Source organism: Nerophis lumbriciformis, linkage group LG11 (assembly GCF_033978685.3).
Source record: "Nerophis lumbriciformis linkage group LG11, RoL_Nlum_v2.1, whole genome shotgun sequence".
Classification (NCBI taxonomy): domain Eukaryota; kingdom Metazoa; phylum Chordata; class Actinopteri; order Syngnathiformes; family Syngnathidae; genus Nerophis; species Nerophis lumbriciformis.
This window is the reverse complement of record NC_084558.2, coordinates 11,848,734-11,873,055: the sequence shown is the minus strand read 5'-3', so window position 1 is coordinate 11,873,055 and position 24,322 is coordinate 11,848,734. Positions and strand designations below refer to the sequence as shown.

At 37.8% G+C, this 24,322-nt stretch overlaps 1 protein-coding gene across 2 annotated transcripts in view; it reads right to left on the bottom strand.

Moving 5' to 3' along the window:
* antxr1c (ANTXR cell adhesion molecule 1c) overlaps positions 1 to 24,322 on the bottom strand; it is an 85,688-nt gene that overhangs the window by 44,507 nt on the left and 16,859 nt on the right. Inside the window, exon 2 of one of the 2 annotated variants that reach the window (XM_061967389.2) lies at positions 6,335 to 6,406. In XM_061967389.2, the coding sequence (XP_061823373.1) occupies positions 6,335 to 6,406 (72 nt within the window). Of the gene's footprint in view, positions 1 to 669; positions 895 to 6,334; positions 6,407 to 24,322 lie in introns of those variants that run through there. The other variant, XM_061967390.1, reaches the window with a different exon arrangement.

The window sequence follows — 24,322 nt, the reverse complement described above, 5'->3', positions numbered from 1 at the left end:
ACATAATGAAGAGGGCCACAGTTTTAAGAGCCCGGGGGCTCAGGGGCCGGACGACGAAATGTGGATGTTTTGTCAGAAAGTGCCTCAGCAGGTTATATTCCTTTGAGACTGCGTTTACTTAATTGCAAAGTTCAGCTTTCACACTGCACTGTCAATAAATTCATTATTCTGCCCTCGCTACTCGTTTCCAGCGTGTGCAGCTAGTTAACAATATGTTGAGGATTGATGTTCCTTCTTTTGAATTATTTTCCTTCCTTAGTTTTATTTCTTTACACTTCTTCCTTCATTTAGGTTTGTTAGACTGAAAATATAAACCTAAAATAAACATAATAAAAGTATAACGTTCATTGTGTATTTTACATAAATAAAATAGAAGGTTTAGTGTTAATATATTCACACAATAAACATATAGAAATTACACAACATTCACACACTGCAATCTACTAATAAAAGTTTCAATCAATCAATCAATATACATTGTGTGACTTATCACAATTAGCGTTGTCGCCCTCTAACGGTCAAATTTAGCACTACATGTATTAGAGGGTTGATTGTTACTTTCAGGCAAAAACAAAAACCCACGACCACGAATACAAAAGACATCACGAAGTCAGCAATTTCAAAACAAAACAAACTAAATATCTTTATGCACAAATTTCATCTACTTACAAATGTTTGACCAAGTTTGGTGATGAGGCTTACACGCTGGAATTTCTACCATTGTTGCTGCTTGTCTGGATCAATATGTCCGTTGCTTAAAAGGTCCGCCAGAAAACAACGACTGGAGCACATGCTCGGGGCAAAACATTCATATCTTGTTGTCCAGTCTTTGTTAAAAGTCCGATTTTTGCCATTTATTTTGATATTTTTCCCAGGGCTGAATGAGTAGTCTTCTTCTGCTCACCCCACTGCTGCTTTACTGTGACACACATGCTTCGCTGTTGCCCCCTGCTGGGTGGCGGGTTTACTGCATACATGATCAACCCTAGTTTTAATCAAATCAAATCAAATCAACTTTATTTATAAAGCACATTTAAAATTTACCACAGGGGTAGCCAAAGTGCTGTACAATGAACAGGTTAACAGATAAAACGAGTACCGAGCAAACACAACACAACACAAACAGAACACGATAAAAAATAAATAATTAAAATAGAATTAATAAAAACATAAAAACAGGATCACAGCAGGTGTATTATGGGGCGCCATTGCAGGATGGATATCACTCAGTGTTAAAAGCCATGGAATAAAAGTATGTTTTTAAGAGAGATTTAAAAACAGGAAGAGAGGAGGCTTGTCTAACACTCAGGGGTAGGTCGTTCCAGAGCTTGGGAGCAGCAACGGCGAAAGCTCTGTCACCTCTAAGCTTCAGCCTTGTGTCAGGGACCGTCAACAGCAGCTGATCGGCTGATCTTAAGGATCGGGTGGGGCAGTAAGGCTGAAGGAGGTCGGAGAGATAGGTTGGCGCGAGGTTGTTTAGACATTTAAAAACAAATAAAAGGAGTTTGAAATTGATTCGGTAACGCACAGGGAGCCAGGGAGCCTATTGGATGATGTTCGGCGGGCCAAATGAAAAGCTTTGGTGGGCCGGATGTGGCTCGTGGGCCGCCAGTTGATTAGGCCAGTTGTAGAAGAAGACAGGAGGAACAGGAGGGCGTGTAAATCCAGTTTAAGTTATATGATATATTTGTGTAAACTAGCCGTACCTTAAGTATGTAGTATAAGTGGTACATAAATTGAATATGCATTTTTAAAAAGATGTTTGTCTAGATCAGGGGTCAGCAACCCGCGGTTCTCGAGCCGCATGCAGCTCTTTAGCACCGCCCTAGTGGCTCCCTAGTTTTTTGTCTTAATATGGATTCTGTAAGAGGATAAACATAACACAAATCTTCCTAATTGTTAGAAAGCCCGCTGTTTAATATGTTTGTGTTTATGCTTCACTGATGACAGTATTTGGCCAGCGCCGTTTTGTCCTACTAATTTTGGCGGTCCTTGAACTCACCGTAGTTGGTTTACATGTACAACTTTCTCCGACGCTGCCACAGAAAGACATGTTTTATGCCACTCCTTCTTTGTCTCATTTTGTCTACGGAACGTTTTATGCTGTGCATGAATGCACGAAGGTGAGCTTTGTTGATGTTATTGACTTGCGTGGAGTACTGATAATCCATGCTAACATGCTATTTAGCCTAGCTGTATGTACATATTGCATCATTATGCCTCGTTTGTAGGTATATTTGAGTTCATTTAATTTCCTTTACTCATCTGCTCTGTGTATTTAATTTATCTTTGCATGTCTCATGACATATTGACTGCATTTCTGATTGTGGGCCATGTTGTTCCAGACCACAGTAAACGTTACCATGTTGTTCCAGACCACAGCAAACGTTACCCAGCTTGCACAGATTGTATTAAATCCATTAGAAGAAGACAGCCTGTCCTTTCCTTTAACTTGGGCACACACATCTATACCTTTGGCAGTTTTAAGACAGTAATTTCCAGGAGTTATCTCACCCTTTGAGACACTTACTTAATGTGTTGTCTTCATTATAACACTTACATAAAGCTTTTAACTTTTTGCGGCTCCAGACATATTTATTATTTTTTGTATTTTTGGTCCATTTTGGGTTACCGACAAGCCGTGATATTTGGCGAAACTGTATTTTACATTTATAACATTTAACACCAGACACGTCAAGCTTGGCGTGACATGAGTAATCTAAATTTGTGTTAAAATATGAGACTTGCACTATCATTATGTTGAGCGAGCTCCATGCGGTTCTTCCTCTTGTTTTCCTGAGAAAGAGCCTCAAACCCCGGCTGCGCAGACAACTTAATGCACAGAGCTTTTTTCAGCATCTGTAAATTATACTGTCAAATATTATTTTGACTCGTATACATTTATAAACAATGTGCGGAAACTACCGTTGTTGTGATTAATTTTCTTGCCTGAATTGAAAATATTGCAAAATAGGGGAATACATTCAACTATCTTAAATGACATTTCACATAATATTTACAACCTTTTACAACAGAATAAAAAAATAAAAAAATCATCATCTGCTATATTGGAGAGTTGAGGGATTATTTAAAATGAATAAAACAGAAATAGGCTGGACTTATAGAAAATACATTTCTATTCACAATTACATTAAAACATATTTGAAAATAAAATATGAGTAGTAATTTGTGATATTGCTGTCTTTAAGGGAAGGCAAGTTTATTCATAGAGCACAATGTGTACACATGGCAATTCAAAGTGCTGTACAAAAAATTCCAAGAAGGTAAAATTAAGAATAACATAATTATAATTAAAAACATATAATACAATCTTCGTACTAACTAATGCAATTCAAATAAAATCAAAGAGTGTAGATGAAATATTTTAATACTTTAACTTAACAAGAAAGACCAACAAGACGTCTGCCTTTCTGGAACATAATCTGGATTTTGTCCGGCGTGTTTCAGAGGGGACATACAGTATGTCCAACTACACAACATCAACTGAGCAAAGCTGATGGTTGACTGCCATATTACATTTTATTAAATAAACTGAACTAATAAAACAATCATATACTAAATCCTCCATAAACTGTTTAATAACTATTAAATAGGAATAATAGCTTTAAAATCATGTTACTTGCGTTGTCCCCCTTCAATGAAATAATGCATAATGATAAATTACACATTTTATAAATAACTAAGACTACATTTACACTGCACACCAAATCAGATTTTTTTGCCCTCAAGTGACACAGATCTGATTTTTTTTTTGCCAGTCTAAACGCTCCAAAGTGATTCAAATCTGATCTTTTGGCATCAGATTCAGGCCACATCAGGAAGTAGTCTGAATCCGATTGGAATCTGATCTTTTCAAATGTGACTTCAGTCTAAACGCAATGCGACCTGAATATGACCTGAGTGGGATTTGGAAAGACGCAGTCACCAGTGGATGTGGATACTTCATCACAATATCCGGTTTAGTTTTTTATTTAAGATGACCACATTTTTGGTGCATCACTTGTCAGTAGTGCGCAAATAATAGGCTGTATGTGATATTTAAATATATATTTTGATATAGAAGAAATAGTGATTGTTGAAAGACCGGAATTGACGCTGTGTTCCATTTGCTTGCATGTGAGTCGAAAAATAAAGCTCCAGTAGATCCACACTGATGTCCGTGTCTCCTCTACTTAACAGCCATTAAAAGATTACAACTCTCCCAAATATACTACACAATATACATCCATTCATACATTATATTACTTTAATTTACTTTCATGTAAAAAACACCTTATTTTTGATTTTTTAGTAGTAGCGACTTCCTCTCGGTCAACTTCCTTTGTTTTTTTACTTTATCAAAGTGCGCATGCAACTGACGTCGAAGCCACATTGGGGACACATGCGCAATGTTTAATAAAAATCATATTTTACTTGCAGTGCAAACAGTCAGCTGGAACAATCAAATCTAAAAAAAAAAATCCAATTTGGGCCACTATGGCCTGCAGTGTATGCAGTCAAGGTTGCCCAAATCTGATTTTTTTCAATCTGATTTTTTTCCATCTGACTGTTTACACTGCAAGTAAAATGTTTTTTTTTTTATCAGATCCAAGTGTAAACGCGCATGTAGCCCCACTCAATGTGGCCTTCACGTTACTTGCATGCACACTTCGATTAAGTGAAAAACAAAGCAAGTTGACCGGGAGGAAGTCGTTACTACTACGAAATAAAATAAAGGTTGCCACCATAGATATGATAGCCACGCCTTAAAAATGTGTTGTTTTTTATTACGTGAAAATAAGTTAAAGTAATATGATGTATGAATGGATGTTTATAGTGTAATATAATTGGGAGGGTTCTAATCTTTTAATGGCTGTACCTCAAAGAACTACTCACCCCCAAATCCTCCACACGACACCTACGCTTCGGACAGGCTAACCTCCTCCAACCTCCGAGGACAAAGCTACGAACAATGGGAGACCGGGCTTTCTGCTCCTTTTTAAAAAAGTCTTTTTTTTAGATGTGCATACTAGCTGTAGCTATTTGGCTGTTCTAGTTTTTATTTGTATTTATTTCTTTATTATCTTTTTTATTTTTATTTTTATTTTTTTAATACACTCTAGCACTTTGAGATTGTTTACTAAATATAAAGTGCTTTTTTATAAATAAAATATATTATTATTATTATTATTATTATTAAGTAGAGGAGACACGGACATCAGTGTGGATCTACGGGAGCTTTTATTTTTCAACTCACATGTAAGCAAATGTGCCACAGCGTCAATTCCGATCTTTCAACCATCGCTATTTCTTCAGAATCAAAATATGCATTCATATTTTACATACAGCCTATTATTTGCGCACTACTGACAAGTGATGCACTGAAAATTTGGTCGTCTTAAATGGACTTTGCTCAACGAAACCGGATGTTGTGAAGAAATATCCACTTCCAATGGCGACTGCGTCTTTCCCGGCACACACAAGTGACGTAGCTCACCCTAAGCTGACGAAAAGATCACATACGGGTCGCTTTCAGGTCGCATTGCGTTTAGACTGAAGTCACATTTGAAAAGGCCAAATTCCAATCGGAATCAGACTACCTTCTGATGTGGCCTGAATCTGATGCCAAAAGATCAGATTTGAAGCACTTTGGAGCGTTTCGACTGGCAAAAAATCTGATATGTGTGCAGTGTAAACAACCGCTTAGTGCTGAAATCTACTGCATATATAAAACCAATTTTGTTAGTAACAAAGTTGACCAGAGTACTTTACCAATTAGGTAAGTCGTCAAAAAGTAATAAAAAAAAACCTATATTACTATATATTACTAAACAATAATATCACTATATTATGTTTATAAAATTACAAAATTTCTCTCTGAGCAGGAGATAAATCTGCCAACAGCAACACACATAGGCCTACTCAAGATAAATGTAAAAAACAACTTTTGCTTCACAATTTTCATATTTAGATATTTTTTTCAACTTGATTTAGTCGCCCTCTGTCCTCATTTTCTACGTTGTTTTACCTGCAAGCCCATGTCTAGTAAAACTGCTTCTGGGTAAACTTGTTATAAGACCCGCCCCAGCATGCTAAAACACTGCCATTATTTTGAAACCGAGAAAAAAAGAAACAAAACCGTAAAAAAGAACAGTGAATCTATAAAAAAAAAGTTGAAAATAAAAACCTGTAAAACACACAAAAACAATAAGTGTGTTTGTATTTATTTGTTGCCAAAACTTGTTTTGGTGCCAATACAACCTTTTCTACAATGTGAGTTTGTTTGAACCAAATCTTACTGGCAGTTTCTTGGCAGCATAGAAAACGTGCTTACCTTTTGAACTTCTCTGCTAAATTTTCCACAAAGTAGTAGATTTCATCCCAGTGATTCTTCACACTGCCGGACCTGAGACACGAAAGCAAAAAAAAAAAACGTAATTACACATTCAGTCTTTTGTTAGGTCACATCAACTTCTACAAAAGACTTTACTAGAACAGACATTTGAAACAAAATGCAACCATTCTTTAAACATACAACTCAACCGATAACTACGCAATAAAAATAGCACAATGCTGGTAAAAAGTTCCTTGTTTGTATTATTCGCATGGTTGGAATTAGCTTGTAGCATTTACTGAATGTCCTGTAGCTGACATTGATTGCTAAGGGGTTAGCGTTCTTTCAAGAGCTATTGTTGGGGTAATTAGATTGAAAAACTGAATTTGTAAAAATGTAATGTTTCATTATGAGAAATATAATTATTATGAACATTTGCCAACGTATTATAGTTGGACAGCTTTTTGTAGAGCTAGCTATAATGCTATAATCTTACTAATCATATTTATTTACAGCAGTGTTTCTTAACCAAAGGGCCGGGGCCGCCTAAAAAATATCTGTTTTTCAGTTGTGGTTTGTATGGGTTGCAGCGGTACTCAGTTGTGATACACTTTTCCACCACTTGTGGCAGTAAAGACAATATCAGACAATATAGCTAAAATCACAAAGAAGTTTCTTTAGCGCAAAAATTATGACTAAAATGGTGAAAGCTGTATTTTCATTTGCAATTTAATTTTATTCACAGTTTAGTTAAGAAAAAATGTCATTATTAATTAAGTTTATTTAATTTAGCACAACATCATTGTATATTAATGTATTTTACGTCAGTTATTTATGAGCATGCAACATGTTTGGTTAGTACCTTTGTTTTCTAATCAGCCTGACAGAAGCCTACAGTTTGTGTGTTAAATAAATAATAATCTTTGTGATTAACACATGGTTCTATATCACTTGACAAGCTTGTAAACAGTAAGTTGAAGTACCAATGATTGTCACACACACACTAGGTGTGGTGAAATTTGTACTCTGCATTTGACCCACCCCCTTGTTCGCCTCCTGGGAGGTGAGGGGAGCAGTGGGCAGCAGCGGTGGCCGCGCCCGGGAATAATTTTTCGTGATTTAACCCCCAATTCCAACCCTTGATGCTGAGTGCCAAGCAGGGAGGTAATAGGTCCCATTTTTATATTCTTTGGTATGATTTGGCCGGGGTTTGAACTCACAACCTACCGATCTCAGGGCGGACACTCTAACCACGAGGCCACTGAGTAGGTCAAAGTTGGTTAGATATAATCTTTAAGTATGAATAAAATTAAGAGTAAGATTACTAACTCAGTTTTAATATTTGAGTGGGGCCCAGACACCTCTGTAGTGGAAAAGTTGGCCCTCGAGGTCAAAAAGATTAAGAGCCACTGATTTAGAGTATGTTGCCATGAATGGTACTCTGTTATGAAAATGAATTGAGACTATCATGAACACTCAGAAGAAAAAAGAAAAAGATAATGCAAAATGATTAGTCAGCTCAATTCATTAGTGGCAAGCGTGTGTGATTTGGAACCATGCTCATGCCGTGAATAGGTGCCAGGAGGCTGATATTATAAGAGCCTGTCTCCCAGGGGGAAGGCCATAAAACTGGTCTATAAATGAAGAAAGAAGCAACATATGGAGCAAGCCAAGTGTTTGTGTTGGTGTGTGTTGTTTGCTAATTGGTCATAGGACCAACAGTCTAAGCAATACAGAAGGCGTCTTCCGGCACAAATGTGAAGAGTCAGCAGTTAAAAGCAAGATGACACATGGGAAATGAGCTAATGGACTGCGGTTGAAACTGAAGGCCCATTCAAAAGATGACGCCTACTCGGTATACAGTTCAAGGGAGACAGAATGTTATTTTAGGTGCCGAAAGACTGATGTAACAATATTAGACAGGAACTTGCTAACGAGTATTTTGTTGTTTCTATTTATGAAGTGGCAGAAGGTCAACACTGTTTTCCCACAGTGCTCAAATTATTTTTTTGTCATCTAACTACCTCTATCTAATTGGTGCTTCTATCATGGATGTTCCCTAACTTTAAGTATGTATGAAGGGTCCTGTTACAAGTCTATTGCTTTGATGTTAGTGTAGGTTAGGTAGAACAAATGCATTTTTCATGATTTATCAGCAACAATTTGAAATCTGCTAGGACCCCTATTGGACTTTAAGGAACAACAGCGACCTAAAGTTGGTCTGCACCAACTTATTAGCGATGAAAAAACGTAAATAATTGTAGAGAGTGACAGTGGTTTTGCAGCAGCTTCCAGCTCATGGCAGGCTTGAGGTTTGGTGGTTCATAGCTTGTTCCCAAACATCCTAATCGTTTTCTTGTCTTCTGAGTGTAGGTCTTGCCCCAGACCTTAGCAAAGTGTCGGCTCAACTGATGACAGAAAAATGATTCGCCTGGGTCTATGAACATACAATTATTTCAACTTTGGACTTGGATTTTGGACTTTCCCAGAGTATAGGTTGTATCCACTCACGTGACTTTTGAACAGAGGTAAACAAAGTGGTGGGCCACCAAACCAATATGGCTACTGTGCAGCAAACAGAGTGCAACGTTCTGAGTACGCAAGGGGCCTAGATCTTACCACTAAAAGCAGATACAAGCAAAAAATCTAACTATTCAATGGAATCTATTCCTATGCGTTATTTAAAAAAATATAACTTGTTGAGTGATATAAAGGATTATCCGTTGGTCACATTCCCAGACATGTCGAACTATCCGGTGCTCCAGACATCATTCTACATAAAAAAACAGATGGAAACTTGGAAAAGCATGAAGGTCTACAACTTCTTTGTGTGTGGCTGGGTCAAAGAAATTAGTAGCAAGACTCTCCCGGATAAATATGCATCGTTTTTTGCTCGGGTAAGGTTCCATTTGAATGATTTAACTTCACGTCTACATCCGTGTTTGTTGTCTTGGTGTTGTTGCACGCATCGATACGAGTACGTGTGTTTTACCCCGTCTTTATAAAAATATAGCTATAGATGTCAACATTTTGTATGTCCAGAAAGCTTCATATACCATTGCTGCCTTTGGTCAAAACGTTTCGCTCACATTTGTTTTATTTTATTGAGACTCACCGATTTGGTGCTTTGTGAAACACTAGTGGCAAAAATGTGTTTTAAGAACTCCGAAGCAAGATCAAATCCTAATAATATCAAGATAATACTTAAATGGGAAATATTAAACATTAAAAGTCCATCAAACAAACCTTTAATAAAGTGATCACTGCAAACTCATGCATTATTCGACTCTGCTCCCTTGGACTGGAGCGTGTGACACATTTCTTGTCTTCTTTTGTAAAAATATTGCACTTTTTTGCCCTTCTTGATTACCTCTCCAGGATCCCTGAAGAAATGTTTAGCCTTTTCGCAATTTGAACGGTTCCAGCAGCCTAAAACAACACAAGCATAGGGCATTTTTCTTGGAGAGAGGCAAAATCCCGCCTAGAACAATACAACAACAGACTCTCGCTGGCCCACCACTTCAAACCGTGCATAGTTAAAGAGCCGGACGTTTCGTCAGGTGAACACAACCTATTGGTCCATCCAGTGAGTGCTGTCAAACAAAACTTTTAATGCTCCTAAAGGGACACTGCCAGGGCTTAATAGGTCTTAGCCCTGTCAAGTTAGAATCATTCTGGTACATTTAGCACCGCTGACTATAATATTTAGGTGACTAAATAATTATGTTGCTGCATAAACTGCAGAACATTCTTTTAAAACCTTTGAAAAAGTTTGGAGGAGGACTTTTAGTGTTAGTATCTTCTCTAATGCTTGAACAATACACAAGCCTGCAGCTAGGTGGCAGCAGTGCTCAAACCAATCGACGGCTGCCTGTTCAACCCAGAAGAAGAAGTATAGAGGATTGTTGGTGTATGGAATTGATGGAGGAAGCGACATAGAGAACTTTCTCAGAGGAATGAAAAGAAAAACGGAGGAGGCGTCAGAGGGAAGGAAAATAAACGACGATAATCGGAATAAAAGACTAGCAAATGCGACGAAGAATACAGTACATATGGCTTCACCATGACTGTATTTTGATAATCAGGTGATTTAATGCAGAATGCTGGTGCCAGCAACTTATTATCAGGTTCTTGATCGTATTTTAATTCAGGGGGTGTGTGAAAAAATATCTGTCCCTTGGGGCGGACAGAAAATACAATGGAACCTTGATTTACGAACCTCTCATTGTACAAACTTTTTGATTTACAAACCACAGAAGGAATAAAAATATGCTTTGGTGTGTTAGTGGTATGCTTTTTATGTGTTTTTAGCCGTTTTTTTGCAGCATTTTTCTAGTTTTGCTAGCTGAACAGGAGTTCAAAGAAAGCAATGGAAAAGCGATGTGTAGTTTGAAACAGTCAGGAAGTATCTCGTCGGCGATCACTCGAAACGAGTATGATTGTCCTCCTGTTGGTGGGATTGCCTTCAGGAGAACGCCTGTGCGGGAAATCTTTTAAAGTGGGGAGACTGGTGCACAGACAGCCACCACAATGTCCTTGGTAAAGAGAAGGCCAGGGTCCAATGGCATGGAGACCAAGACAATTAGGGGCCCATCTTTGCTGCAGCCTTCTACCGCCTTTGTGACCGTTGTGGAACTTCTATGCAACCATCATCCGCCCACTCCGCCGTTGAGGTCTTTTTCGACGAGGGAGACGCGCAGACTCCAACGTCACTTCTTCACTGTGGGGAGCTGTTTCCGGTAGCAAGGGAAACCCAGGCATACTTGCCAACCTTGAGACCTCCGATTTCGGGAGGTGGTGGGGGGGCGTGGTTGGGGGTGGGGGCGGGGGCGTGGTTAAGAGGGGAGGAGTATATTTACAGCTAGAATTCACCAAGTCAAGTATTTCATATATATATATATATATATATATATATATATATATATATATATATATATATATATAAGAAATACTTGACTTGACTATTTCTTATATATATATTCACCAAGTCAAGTATTTCATATATATATATATATATATATATATATATATATATATATATATATATATATATATATATACAAGAAATACTTGACTTGACTATTTCTTATATATATATATATATATATATATATATATATATACATACAAGAAATACTTGACTTGACTATTTCTTATATATATATATATATATATATATATATATATATATATATATATATATATATATATATATATATGTATATATATATATATATATATATATATATGTATATATATATATATATATGTATATATATATATATATATATATATATATATATATATATATATATATATATATATATATATATATATATATATATATTCACCAAGTCAAGTATTTCATATATTCACCAAGTCAAGTATTTCTTGTATATATATATATATATATATATATATATATATATATATATATATATATATATATAAGAAATACTTGACTTTTAGTGAATTATAGCTATATATATATATATATATATATATATATATGTATGTATGTATATGTATATATATATATATAATGTATGTATATATGAGAAATACTTGAATTTCAGTGTTCATTTATTTACACATAACACTCATCTACTCATTGTTGAGTTAAGGGTTGAATTGTTCATCCTTGTTCTATTCTCTGTCACTATTTTTCTAACCATGCTGAACACCCTCTCTGATGATGCATTCTGCTTCGTCTCTTTGTTGTGTGCGCAGTTGTGCACTGCACTCTCTAAAAGACCTAGATGTTATTGTCACATATGCATGTACAGTAGATGGCAGTATTGTCCTGTTTAAGAGTGTCACAACATTGCTGTTTACGGCAGACCAACTGCTTTACGGTAGACGAAAACGTGACTGCTGTTGTTGTGTGTTGTTACCATGCTGGGAGGACGTTAATGAAACTGCCTAACAATAAACCCACATAAGAAACCAAGAACTCGCCCTCGATCATTCTACAGTTATAACGTGATTGGGCAGGCACGCTGTTTATATTGTGGGAAAGCGGACGTGAAAACAGGCTGTCGACACGTCACTCAGGTCGCATGGAGCTGGAGGGGGCGTGGCCTCCAGCTCCGCCTGAATTTCGGGAGATTTTCGGGAGAAAATTTGTCCTGGGAGTTTTTCGGGAGAGGCGCTGAATTTCGGGAGTCTCCCGGAAAATCCGGGAGGGTTGGCAAGTATGAACCCAGGACGACCTGCACCTCCTCCCAGCTGCAGAAGGCTGCCGGAGCTCCGGTCTGTCGGAGGACCGCCTATGGTGCGCCTACCAGCACTTGCTTTTCTCTCAGGGTGTGCTCCCCTAGTCTTTTGTCTTCCCAGACTAACCCACAAGGCAGCAGGAAGTATCTACAGCGTTGTCAACACTGCCTTCCTCTCCCTCTCTTCTGCTGCACGCCAAAAAGATTAACCGACCAGTAAAGTAGGTTTATTTTGTATTCCTAATCATTGTAAGGGCCCTCATGTAACAACAGTTGTGTGGCTTTCCTACTAAAAATGGACATGCGTTCAAATCCAGAACAAGTAAAAACTAGGGATGTCCGATAATGGCTTTTTGCAGATATCCGATATTCCGATATTGTCCAACTCTTGTCCAAGACAAATATATTAAAAACATTTTCTTGAATAAAAAAGAAAATAAAACAATATAAAAACAGTTACATAGAAACTAGTAATTAATGAAAATGAGTAAAATTAACTGTTAAAGGTTAGTACTATTAGTGGACCAGCAGCACGCACAATCATGTGTGCTTACGGACTGTATTGATATATTGATATATAATGTAGGAACCAGAATATTAATAACAGAAAGAAACAACCCTTTTGTGTGAATGAGTGTAAATGGGGGAGGGAGGTTTTTTTTGGGTTGGTGCACTAATTGTAAGTGTATCTTGTGTATTTTATGTTGATTTAATAAAAACAAAACAAAAAACAAAAAAAACGATACCGATAAAAAAACAACAACGATAACGATAATTTCCGATATTACATTTTAACAGAGGTGTGGACTCGAGTCACATGACTTGGACTCGAGTCAGACTCGAGTCATGAATTTGATGACTTTAGACTCGACTTGACAAAATGTGAAGAGACTTGCAACTCGACTTAGACTTTAACATCAATGACTTGTGACTTCACTTGGACTTGAGCCTTTTGACTTGACATGACTTGACATGACTTGCCACTTTCCCCAAAATTCAAAGCTTAAAAAGTTATTTGGGAGCGCTCCATATTTTTCATTTTCTTCGTCTGTCTATCAGCGTGTTATTCCTGTCAGCTGGTGTGCTGTCAGTACAACAGCCAATCAAATTAGATCTACGTTGTTTTCATCACGCAGCATTCATCCAATCAAATTGCAGGAGAACCAATGAAGAATAGTTGTCCAACAACGTGCCAGTGATAAACAATTATGCCAAAGTTGGTTTCGTTCGGGTATAAAAACTACAACTTGGTCAACAAAAAACGAATTGCCGTATGCAAATCACGCAGTTCGAATATTACAGACGGAGACGCAACAACTTCCAACTTCGTTCGACATTTGAAGATGCACAAAGAAGGGTACGTTTTGAATGTAAGATAACGTTTATTGGCTAAGTAACGTGACTTTTATTTGCTGTGTAGTTAAATCAGTGAGGCTGCAAACTCACTGCTAACGTTATAACCATAGACATCTTATAAGTAGACGCAGCATGGAGCGCTACTGCCTACTGGCGCAGACGAGGCGCGGGGCCGCCATCTTGGAGTGGTGATCCGCTCCACTCAGTGCAATTCATTTGGCAGGAGTAATGAACTGTCAGCGCATTTAATTCATTTTACCACACTGAATACCACTGATTTTCACCCCCTTTTTTTTGTCATACGTGTAGCTATGATAACAGACACATGTTTTATTATTCATAGTTTGCTTAACAGTAATATAATATTCTTGTATGCTATAAGTGACCAGACGTCCGAGATCAAAACTGGGAATATAATCCCAGAGAAGGGGAAAAAAAACGGTAAACTATTTTTAAGTTGAAAAAACAATATGATTAGGTTATATATACATATGCGTGTACCCTACATACACAATGTATGAATACATTAGATATCTATATATCTTAAGGACCTATAGACTGTATCTCTGTTGCTGCAGCAGCAGAGAGTTTATTCTGTCTTGACACTTTGTATTGATATTTTCTATTACATTCTTCCCTTAAATGATAATGTTTGCAGTGATTGTTTTATATGTATTATTTTATGTAAGTCGCTTTGGATAAAAGCGTCTGCCAAATACTTAAACATATATAAACACCTGAAAGTCTTTATATCAGCTAAAACCACCAATCTGTTTCACTGGATTCAGAATAAAACCAAATTCTGTTTAACCCAACAATGTTAGTGTTTGAATATTGTTACTAGAAGACTTATTCCTGGTTACAATTATACTGTTAAGAAAGTATTGTCTTATACTTTGCCTAAAATAAGAATGCATCATAATCAGTGGCGGCTGGTGAATTTTGTTTTAGGTGGGGCTGAAAGTTAGTAAACCAAACCCCTGTAGGGCGTCATCCTCCCCCAGAAGATTTATTTGTGATTTTCACATACAAATATTGAAGATCTTTGCTCCTTCTCAACTCTGTGGTAATATTATTTTCATAAAATACAACCAATAGTACGTTAATGTTAAATCTTACTTGTGAGAAGTAATCCCCCGATTCCTATTTTCAACAGTCCGCTCATTTGAGCAGGAAAACGCTGAACTTGTTTTCTACCTTTCAACTGTCAGTTTAGGCTGCTCGCCGGCTCCCCATCAGCACTTCAAGATGGCGACCAAATTGCTCACGTCACAGCAACCAATGCTGCGTCTACTTATAAGATGTCTATGGTTATAACGTCATTGCAAACACGGCAATCTGTTGCGTCCACTGTAGTTTGCTACCTTATTCATACTTTTTGTCAAGTGATTTTTTTTTAAGCAGGGTTGCATGAAGTACCAACACAGTAACGTAACATTAGTCAATGTATCACACACAGTAACATTACGTTAGTCAATGTATCACACACAGTAACATTACGTTAGTCAATGTATCACACACAATAACGTAACGTTAGATGGCGGTCAGCAGCATCGCGTATTTTAGCCACCTACAAAAATGTATACTATATTAAGAATATGTGTACATATTGCATAGGGTCCTGACATCTAAAAGTACAACTCTGTTCATTGTTATGTTCATATATTTGTTATGTTTTTAATGTGTACGCACACATCAACACACATACAGTATGAAATGAGATCAATGAGATAAGGTAAGAACAGGATAGAAACTGCTGTGGAACTAGTTACAATGCAATATGCCATGGAAATACAATGTTAGCACTTTGGTGCAAATAAGTACAGTTGCACTTGTTTTTTCAAATGTGTTTATTCTGTAAAGGAATGAGTTACATGTTTAAAATGACTGGTTAATAGTGCTATTTTGAAGTGCAATGTCACCACTATCTTTTTCCCTGCAATTTCAAATGCACTTGTTTTAATAAATAAATACAGCGTATTAAAAGCATACACAATCTGTGTAAATATATTAGTCTGTGGTTAAACGACTTGAAAGGACTCGAAACTCAAAATGCAGGACTTGGGACTTGTCTTGAGACTTTCCAGTCTTGACTTTGGACTTGACTCGAGACTTGAGGGCAACGACTTGAGACTTGTGACTTGCAAAGCAATGACTTGGTCCCACCTCTGCATTTTAACGCATTTATCGGCCGATAATATCGGCCTGCCGATATTATCGGACATGTCTAGTAAAAACTGATGTATTAAAGTGTTCGGACGCACAAATCCAAGCACATTCCTTTGTCACATCGCAATCTACTTGGAATCCGTGGCAGACGTGCGCCCCCTTAAACATTTGCAAATCTTATTAAAAGTAGCCACGGGCTTGAGCTATGCAAGGTCTGACCAATCACGAGTCAGCAGGAGGTGCTTTTATCTGGGGTTTCGAGCAAAGACAGAACGACTGCCAGCCTGAAATTGCTTTGTCAACGAGAACTGAACGCAAAAAAAAGAAATGGACGAGTCAGGAAGAAGGTGAAGAAGAAGAAAGATGTGCGTGGGGAGATTAGTGCTGCACCTTATTTGAAAAGATAGTCGCTACAACGATACATACAACTTCAGAATGGGTGGGTAACTCTGATTTCCCCTAATATCAATATAATTGGTGTAACTCTCAACAAGCCTGCTTACTTGAACCAGATGAGTTTCATACTTGCCAACCTTGACACCTCAGAATTAGTGAGGCTGGAACCCGTTACTCATGTTTACATTTTTAATGGAGAAATCTGTTTAAATATATCCACTTTTTTGATTTACTAACCCTGTTCAAGAACCAGTTAGGTTCGTAAAACGAGGCTCCACTGTAACTGAGAACCACAAGTCACATGACAGATACAAATAAGCCTAATTGAAATATGTTATCAATGAGTTTTAGAATTCCCCCTGCAGACCACACATGCGGAAAATATCTGGTCCCAAATACAAAGAGGGCTTCCACAATAACAAAGACTCCATAAACTCTGGCGTCTGCTTCTGCGCAGAAACAAATGGTGGCCAATGTTCTATGTCAGCATTTTCTCCCTCTTGTTCTGATACATTTGCTCCCCCACATCAAGACTTTTCCTGTAATGCTGACTGAGCTGAGAGAGAGGACAAGACCTTAGAAGATAAACAATGTTTAACATGGTGCAGCACACATAGAAGGATTAGGAATGTTCCATTACACCAAAATATACACCAAAAAAAGCAAATACAAAGTCTTGGGAATGTTTTGTCTTTTTTCTGCAGCAAAAAAGTCACATAAAAATGTCATGGGACTATTTATTTGACGCCAGGGTGTGGGTAAAGACTGGTGATTTCACAATGCCTTTTGTTTTGCTTGGATCACTTTGATTGTCTGAGGTGGCTGCCGTCGTGGGACCGAGGCCTAGCTTGCAGTTTCACTCACCTGTTCAAACACCACTGGGGAAAGGATGTGCGCATGACTATTATTTTATCTGGAGTGCACTCCGCCACTCGTTTTCAAAAAAATCTAATTTAGTGGTCTGGGGTATTCAAAGGTGGGAGTAGAATGTGCAAACTAAGTGATTGAGGCCAAGATCAACTCAAAGTTACATCATCGCCAACCATCAAACTGCAACTTTTTCCCCTCAGAATGAATAATAGGTTTCCTGGGGTGACCCGGGGAATTACATGTGTGGTCGCCCACAGCTGACAAGTCACTCGAGAGCGAAAGGAACAAAAGCTTTTAGCACCTCTTTTACGAGATGATTTCATGCGGAACTGTTACATTATCATGCTTTTTCATGATGGAATAATCATGCCTTTTTTTGTTGTTGCTTAACTGCTTGTTTTTGCACCTCTGCTTTGTTATTGAACATTATCTTTAATTGTCAACATAACTCCTCTTCTGTAGTTTTCTAACTTGCCCAGGTTTTTGACTACTTTTTTTTGAGTGGGTCTCAGGCCCAGGTCAGTAATGTGTGTGAGTGACAGGAAGAAAAGCTCTGACTCCCATGCAGAGAAGTCGTTTGGCCTGTTGGTTTACCTACTGTCTGCATCTCCAGAGCCCAAACTGTAGATTTTTTCAAGGGAAAAAAATCATGGTCTTGTCAAAAGCATATTTTTTATCGCTCTGCATTTCGGAAAGTTTTTACATGGAGGGGTTCCTGAATCGAGGTCCCACTGTAATTGGTTCAGTTGTTTACCTCTAAAGCAGTGGTTCTTAACCTGGGTTCGATGGAACCCTAGGGGTTCGGTGAGTCGGGCTCAGGGGTTCGGCGGAGGTCGAGACACACCCGACTCATCATTTAAATAAAAACGTCTCCCTATCTGCGTATTACGGATACGGCAACAGCAGTATCACACTGATTTGCAGGTGTTTAATTTGTTGTGAGTTTATGCACTGTGTTGGTTTTGTTGTTTGAACAAAGTGATGTTCATGCACGGTTCATTTTGTGCACCAGTAAAAAACATGGTAACACTTTAGTATGGGGAACATATTCACCATTAATTTGTTGCTTATTAACATGGAAATTAGTAACATATTGGCTCTTAACTAGTCATTATTAAGTACTTATTAATGCCTTATTCGGCATGGCCTTATTATAACCCTAAATCTCTAACCCAAACCCTAACCAAATAACTCTAAATTAAGTCTTTGTTACTTATAATATGTTCCCAATACTAAAGTGTTACCAAAATCATATAACTTTGTCTTGAATTTGGAAAAAAAATATATATACTGTATATATTTTTCACTAAAGAAGGGTTCGGTGAATGCGCATATGAAACTGGTGGGGTTCGGTACCTCCAGCAAGGTTAAGAATCACTGCTCTAAAGTCAAAGACACAATTCGGAAGCATTTAAAAAAGCTTGTAATTCATGTATAGTCATGTACAGTATGAAGTCACACAAAAACTTTGACCACCTGTACATATTGCTTGTACTACACTATATTGCCAAAAGTATTTGACCACCCATACAAATGATCAGAACCAGGTGTCCTAATCACTTGGCCCGGCCACAGGTGTATACAATTAAGCACTTAGGCATGGAGACTGTTTCTATACAAACATTTGTGAAAGAATGGGTCGCTCTCAGGAGCTCAGTGATTTCCAGCGTGGAACTGTCATAGGATGCCACCTGTGCAACAAATCCAGTCGTGAAATTTCCTCGCTCCTAAATATTCCAAAGTCAACTGTCGGCTTTATTATAAGAAAATGGATAAACTGACAGAGTGAGGTCAGCGGATGCTGAAGCGCATGGTGCAAAGAGGTCGCAGACTTTCTGCACAGTCAGTTGCTACAGAGCTCCAAACTTCATGTGACCTTCCAATTAGCCCACGTACAGTATGCAGAGAGCTTCATGGAATGGGTTTCCAATGGCCGGGCAGCTGCATCTAAGAAAACATCACCAAGTCCAATGGAAAGCGTGGGATGTAGTGGTGTAAAGCACGTCGCCACTGGACTCTAGAGACGCCTTCTCTGGAGTGATGAATCACGCTTTTCTATCTGGCAATCTGATGGACGAGTCTGGGTTTGGAGGTTGCCAGGAGAACGGTACATTTCGGACTGCATTTCGCCGAGTGTGAAATTTGGTGGAGGAGGAATTATGGTGTGGGGTTGTTTTTCAGGAGTTGGACTTGGCCCCTTAGTTCCAGTGAAAGGAACTTTGAATGCTCCAGGATACAAAAACATTTTTGACAATTCCATGCTCCTAACCTTTTGGGAACAATTTGGAGCGGGCCCCTTTCCCCTTCCAACATGACTGTGCACTAGTGCACAAAGAAAGGTCCATAAAGACATGGATGACAGAGTCTAGTGTGGATGAACTTGACTGGCCTGCACAGAGTCCTGACCTGAACCTGGCAGAACACCTTTGGGATGAATTAGAACAGAGACTGAGAGCCAGGCCTTCTCGACCAACATCAGTCGAGAAGGCTTGGCTCTCCCTCACCAATACGCTTTTGAAAGAATGGTCGAAAATTCCTATAAACACACTCTGCAACCTTGTGGACAGCCTTCCCAGACGAGTTGAAGCTGTAATAGCTGCAAAAGGTGGACTGACATCATATTGAACCCTATGGGTTAGGAATGGGATGGCACTTCAAGTTCATATGTGAGTCCACTGCTCCCCTCACCTCCCAGGGGGTGATCAAGGGTGATGGGTCAAATGCAGAGAATAATTTCGCCACACCTAATGTGTGTGTGACAATCATTGGTACTTTTTTCAAGGCAGGTGGCCAAATACTTTTGGCAACATAGTGTATTTCTGAATCTTTTATGGCGTTGGTAGCCCGGAACAGATTTGTACTATTCGCCTTACTTCCTACTAAACTATTGATTCAAACTGTTGCCCAAATTACTGGCTGACCAGTAGTGACAGGTAAATAACTCCGTGAATGTATGGCACACTCACTAGCTGTATTTTTTTAACGAATAGTTGCGCCTAAAGCAGGGGTCCCCAAACTACGGCCCGCAGGCCGGATATGGCCCCCCAGCGTCCAAAATCCGGCCCACGGGAAGTCCCAAGTTAATTATTTATTTATTTGTCCTTACTAGTCCATTTTCTACCGTCTCCTAGCCACTCAGGCAAATCATATTGTCTAAAAATGCATTTTACCATCGATATTGTGACATGCAGCAAGTGCGCTCTTTAAGTCAATTTGTGCGCGAGGAATATATATGTATGAATACATATATATATATATATATATATATATATATATATATATATATATATATATATAGACACATATACATATATACACATATACATATATATACATATATACATATATATACATATATGCATATATATATATATATATATATATATATATATATATATATATATATATATATAGACACATATACATATATACACATATACATATATATACATATATACACATATACATATATATACATATATGCATATATATATATATATATATATACATGTATGCATATATATATATATATATATATATATATATATATATACATGGACATATACATAGACATATACATTTATACAGACACATATATACACATTTACATGTAATATATATATATATATATATGTTTATATATATATATATATATATATATATATATATATATATATATATATATATATATATATATATAGCGCGGCCCCCAGCCAAATTGTTTTACCCCAATGCGGCCCCGGAATCAAAAAGTTTGGGGACCCCTGGCCTAAAGGAATATGAAATGCACAACTCTGGTCTATGAGCCAAATCGTACACAAGAAAAGAAGAACGTTTCTCTTAGCGCTGTGAGATCAAAATGATCCCACACTTCAGAATTTTTCCTATTTCTTAGTTCCACTTAGATCGATGATGGTGACGAAAACTGATCATCACGTCACTCCTCCGATTTTATTTAGTACAAACTGTCACTCGTCAGCCTACAGAAGCGCTTTCTGATAAAAACAGTTTGGCGCTTCGCGGTCAACCGTTACAGCAACTGTATTAGTCACATGTTTTTTTTTTTTAATTTAAAGTGACACACACATCGAGGCTTCGAGGGACACAGTATCAATCCTTGTGTTTCATAAGGCATTGATGCTTCAGAGTCATCCTAACTGATCAGCACCCAGACAGCTCAAACATGTCTGGTCAGTGCAAAAAGGAAAATGACTTCAATATCTAGCAAACATAAACTTGTCCGCAAAGGATGTGTCATTTAATTGTTCTTGTTTTGCATTTTACTAGTGCCTGTTATCATTGCCAGTCAACAGAAGTCATGTACTTTAATAAAAACTTTGTAAAATTTTAGTGGTTTTGATCATAATAAATTCAAAGCATATATTTTTAACATGGTTTGTTTGTGGAGCGGGTTGTGCAAAGTTAACATTTCAGTGCCCAAAATTTAAGTAACTTCCCATGAGCTCATATTGTGTGTTTTAGTGTGGGAACTCTCCTAGTCATGGAGTATTATTCTTATTCTATTGTGGACAAGGTAGATGTCATGTCAACGAGAACCCTCTGATGGGAATACAAATGTCGTACATCATTTTTCCCCACACGTTAAAACGTTTTCTTTTAGTGTGAAGGACTTACAGGCAGAAGGGGAGTGAGGTAATGTGAAAAATCTGCAGGCTGTTTTGCCTGCCAGATAAAGTGTGGCAATGATTTTGCTGAAAACTTCCATCTGAGAGCCAGGTTTGTGTGAGTGTGTGTGTGTGTGTGTGTGTAACCCGCTTCTTTCAACACAGCTGCCAAACAAGTCAAAACAGTTCAGGGGTGCAAACAAGTAAGAGACATGCTGATATTGCCGATTGACTATACGCTGATTGCCAGCTAGACATTTACAGAAATGTCACAATCCTAACTTTATCCTGCTGAGTAGGGAAGAAACAAACACAGTAAGCCAAATGGTTGTGTTATGGAGACCTAAAGGAGGCTGACATACAAAATTGGACACCAAAAAGATGAGATAGCAAGAAAATACACTAAGGCAAATGAATTTACCAACAGTTGATACTTTTACCTTAAGTTTGCAAACATATTGTCTTCCTTCCACCACCACAGTAGCAATATCAACAAAGGCTGTTATCGATAATTAATATTCTTAATGCTGTTTAGTAGGGATCTTATTTGGATTTCAAAATTGAGGGTGTGGGTGTGGGGGGCACAGAAAGCCAATCAATGAGCTAGTGGAACAAGATTCAACCTGAGCGGCCGTTTTCCGCCTGGTACTAGTGTTTGACTTGTCTCCATTCAATACCGTTTATTATTTTTGGATGTTAAAAAGTTTAGGGGACATGTCCTCCCGTGCCCCTCTCAATAATACATCCACGCTTAGAACAACTCACGATTCAAGTCGATCAGATTCTTGAGGTGTTGATTCGTTTCTGGATTCAAACAAATTCTTGCAACATAGTATTTGCTTTATAATTTATAATAAAACTTTTTCAAAAAGATTACAAAAACTCATCTTGGCTTTCAACGTATAAAGGCCTAAAAATGTATTTTAAAAAATTGATAGTTAAACATTTTGAATCGATTCAGACTCATAAATTAAAAAAACACATTTTCGGATGTGAATCGAATTGTTAGCACCTATACTATTCAAGACAAATTTTTTAAATTGTGTGCTACACTTTAGTCCAGACTAACTGGTTAAAGACTGACCAACCATCAAAATATGCCTCTGGTGCTTCTAAAATGTTAGATCAGAATTTTTGGACGGATGTACTCTTCATGGTTTAACTCACGGGTGTCCAAACTTTTTCCACCAAGGGTTACATATTGAAAAATGAAAGAATGCGGGGGATACTTTGATACATTTTGTACATTAAAGATGCTAAAACCAATTCAATGTACATCTCTCTACGCTTAACTATTTGTACTCCCCCTTGTTATCTTGAATTAATCTAAATAAAATTTCGACATCTTGTTTTGGTAATATTTGGGTTCATACTTTCTCTTTTTATACTGCTTACATCCAATCAACTCAATACGTCCTCCAAATTCCTGGTCAATGATTAGATTAGCAATTATTTCATTTATTTGAATTATCACTTCTATTTTCTTTGCAATAATCTTTGTATGTTGTCACTAGTGTTTTTTTGAGTGGAATAATGTCATTCCGTGGACGCAACTTGACATAAATGATATCACATTGTTTTTGCTCTTTAAAATGGAAATCTAGCTCAGCGGTGCCTCTGCTGGCGGCAGCAAAGTAGTGCACTCTATAATGCCTCAGTTGCTCAGGACATGCCAAAATTAATTGAGGGAAAATGATCTAATTACGCCCATCGTCACTTATTGTCGACTGCTTCTAAAATTCTGTATTTCCAGTGAGGCGTTTTAGAGCTCAATTGATGCCAAGCCTGTGACAATAAGATGTCGGAAAAGGCAGATGACAGCATGTGGGAAAAAGATCGGTTGGTCGACAAGCTTCGAGGCGTGAGAATGAAGCCCAAAGCCACAAAGTGTGCAAAATGGAAAAATAAAAATTCAAAAATCCCTACAGCGACCAAGACGGCCGTCTACCATTCCAGCTGGGCTTATCCAGACCACCCCGGCCATGTAGCCAATGATGGTGCTTCAATTTAAATGACTGGGCACAAAGAATTGTTTGTTTAAAACCACTAACCTACTTTTACAGTACGGCCATTGCTGCAGCCCCGGTCTTTACTGCACAACTGCTGAGCTAATGCGGCACATCTACACTGAACTGAAAGGAAATGTTGGGAGCGAAATCATATCAAAAGCCTCTTGTTTTCTCTTTCCTTGGCTTTAAAAAATACATTAACCTGAGTGGAAGTAATACAATCATTAGCTGTGAGATACTCCATTATAGCATGTGCAATAATACTAGTGTTACTAGTGCATCTTCCTGTCTCAACTTGTTTCATTCCTTTTCTTTAGCATTTATTTGATTTGGTTAACTATTTTTTAC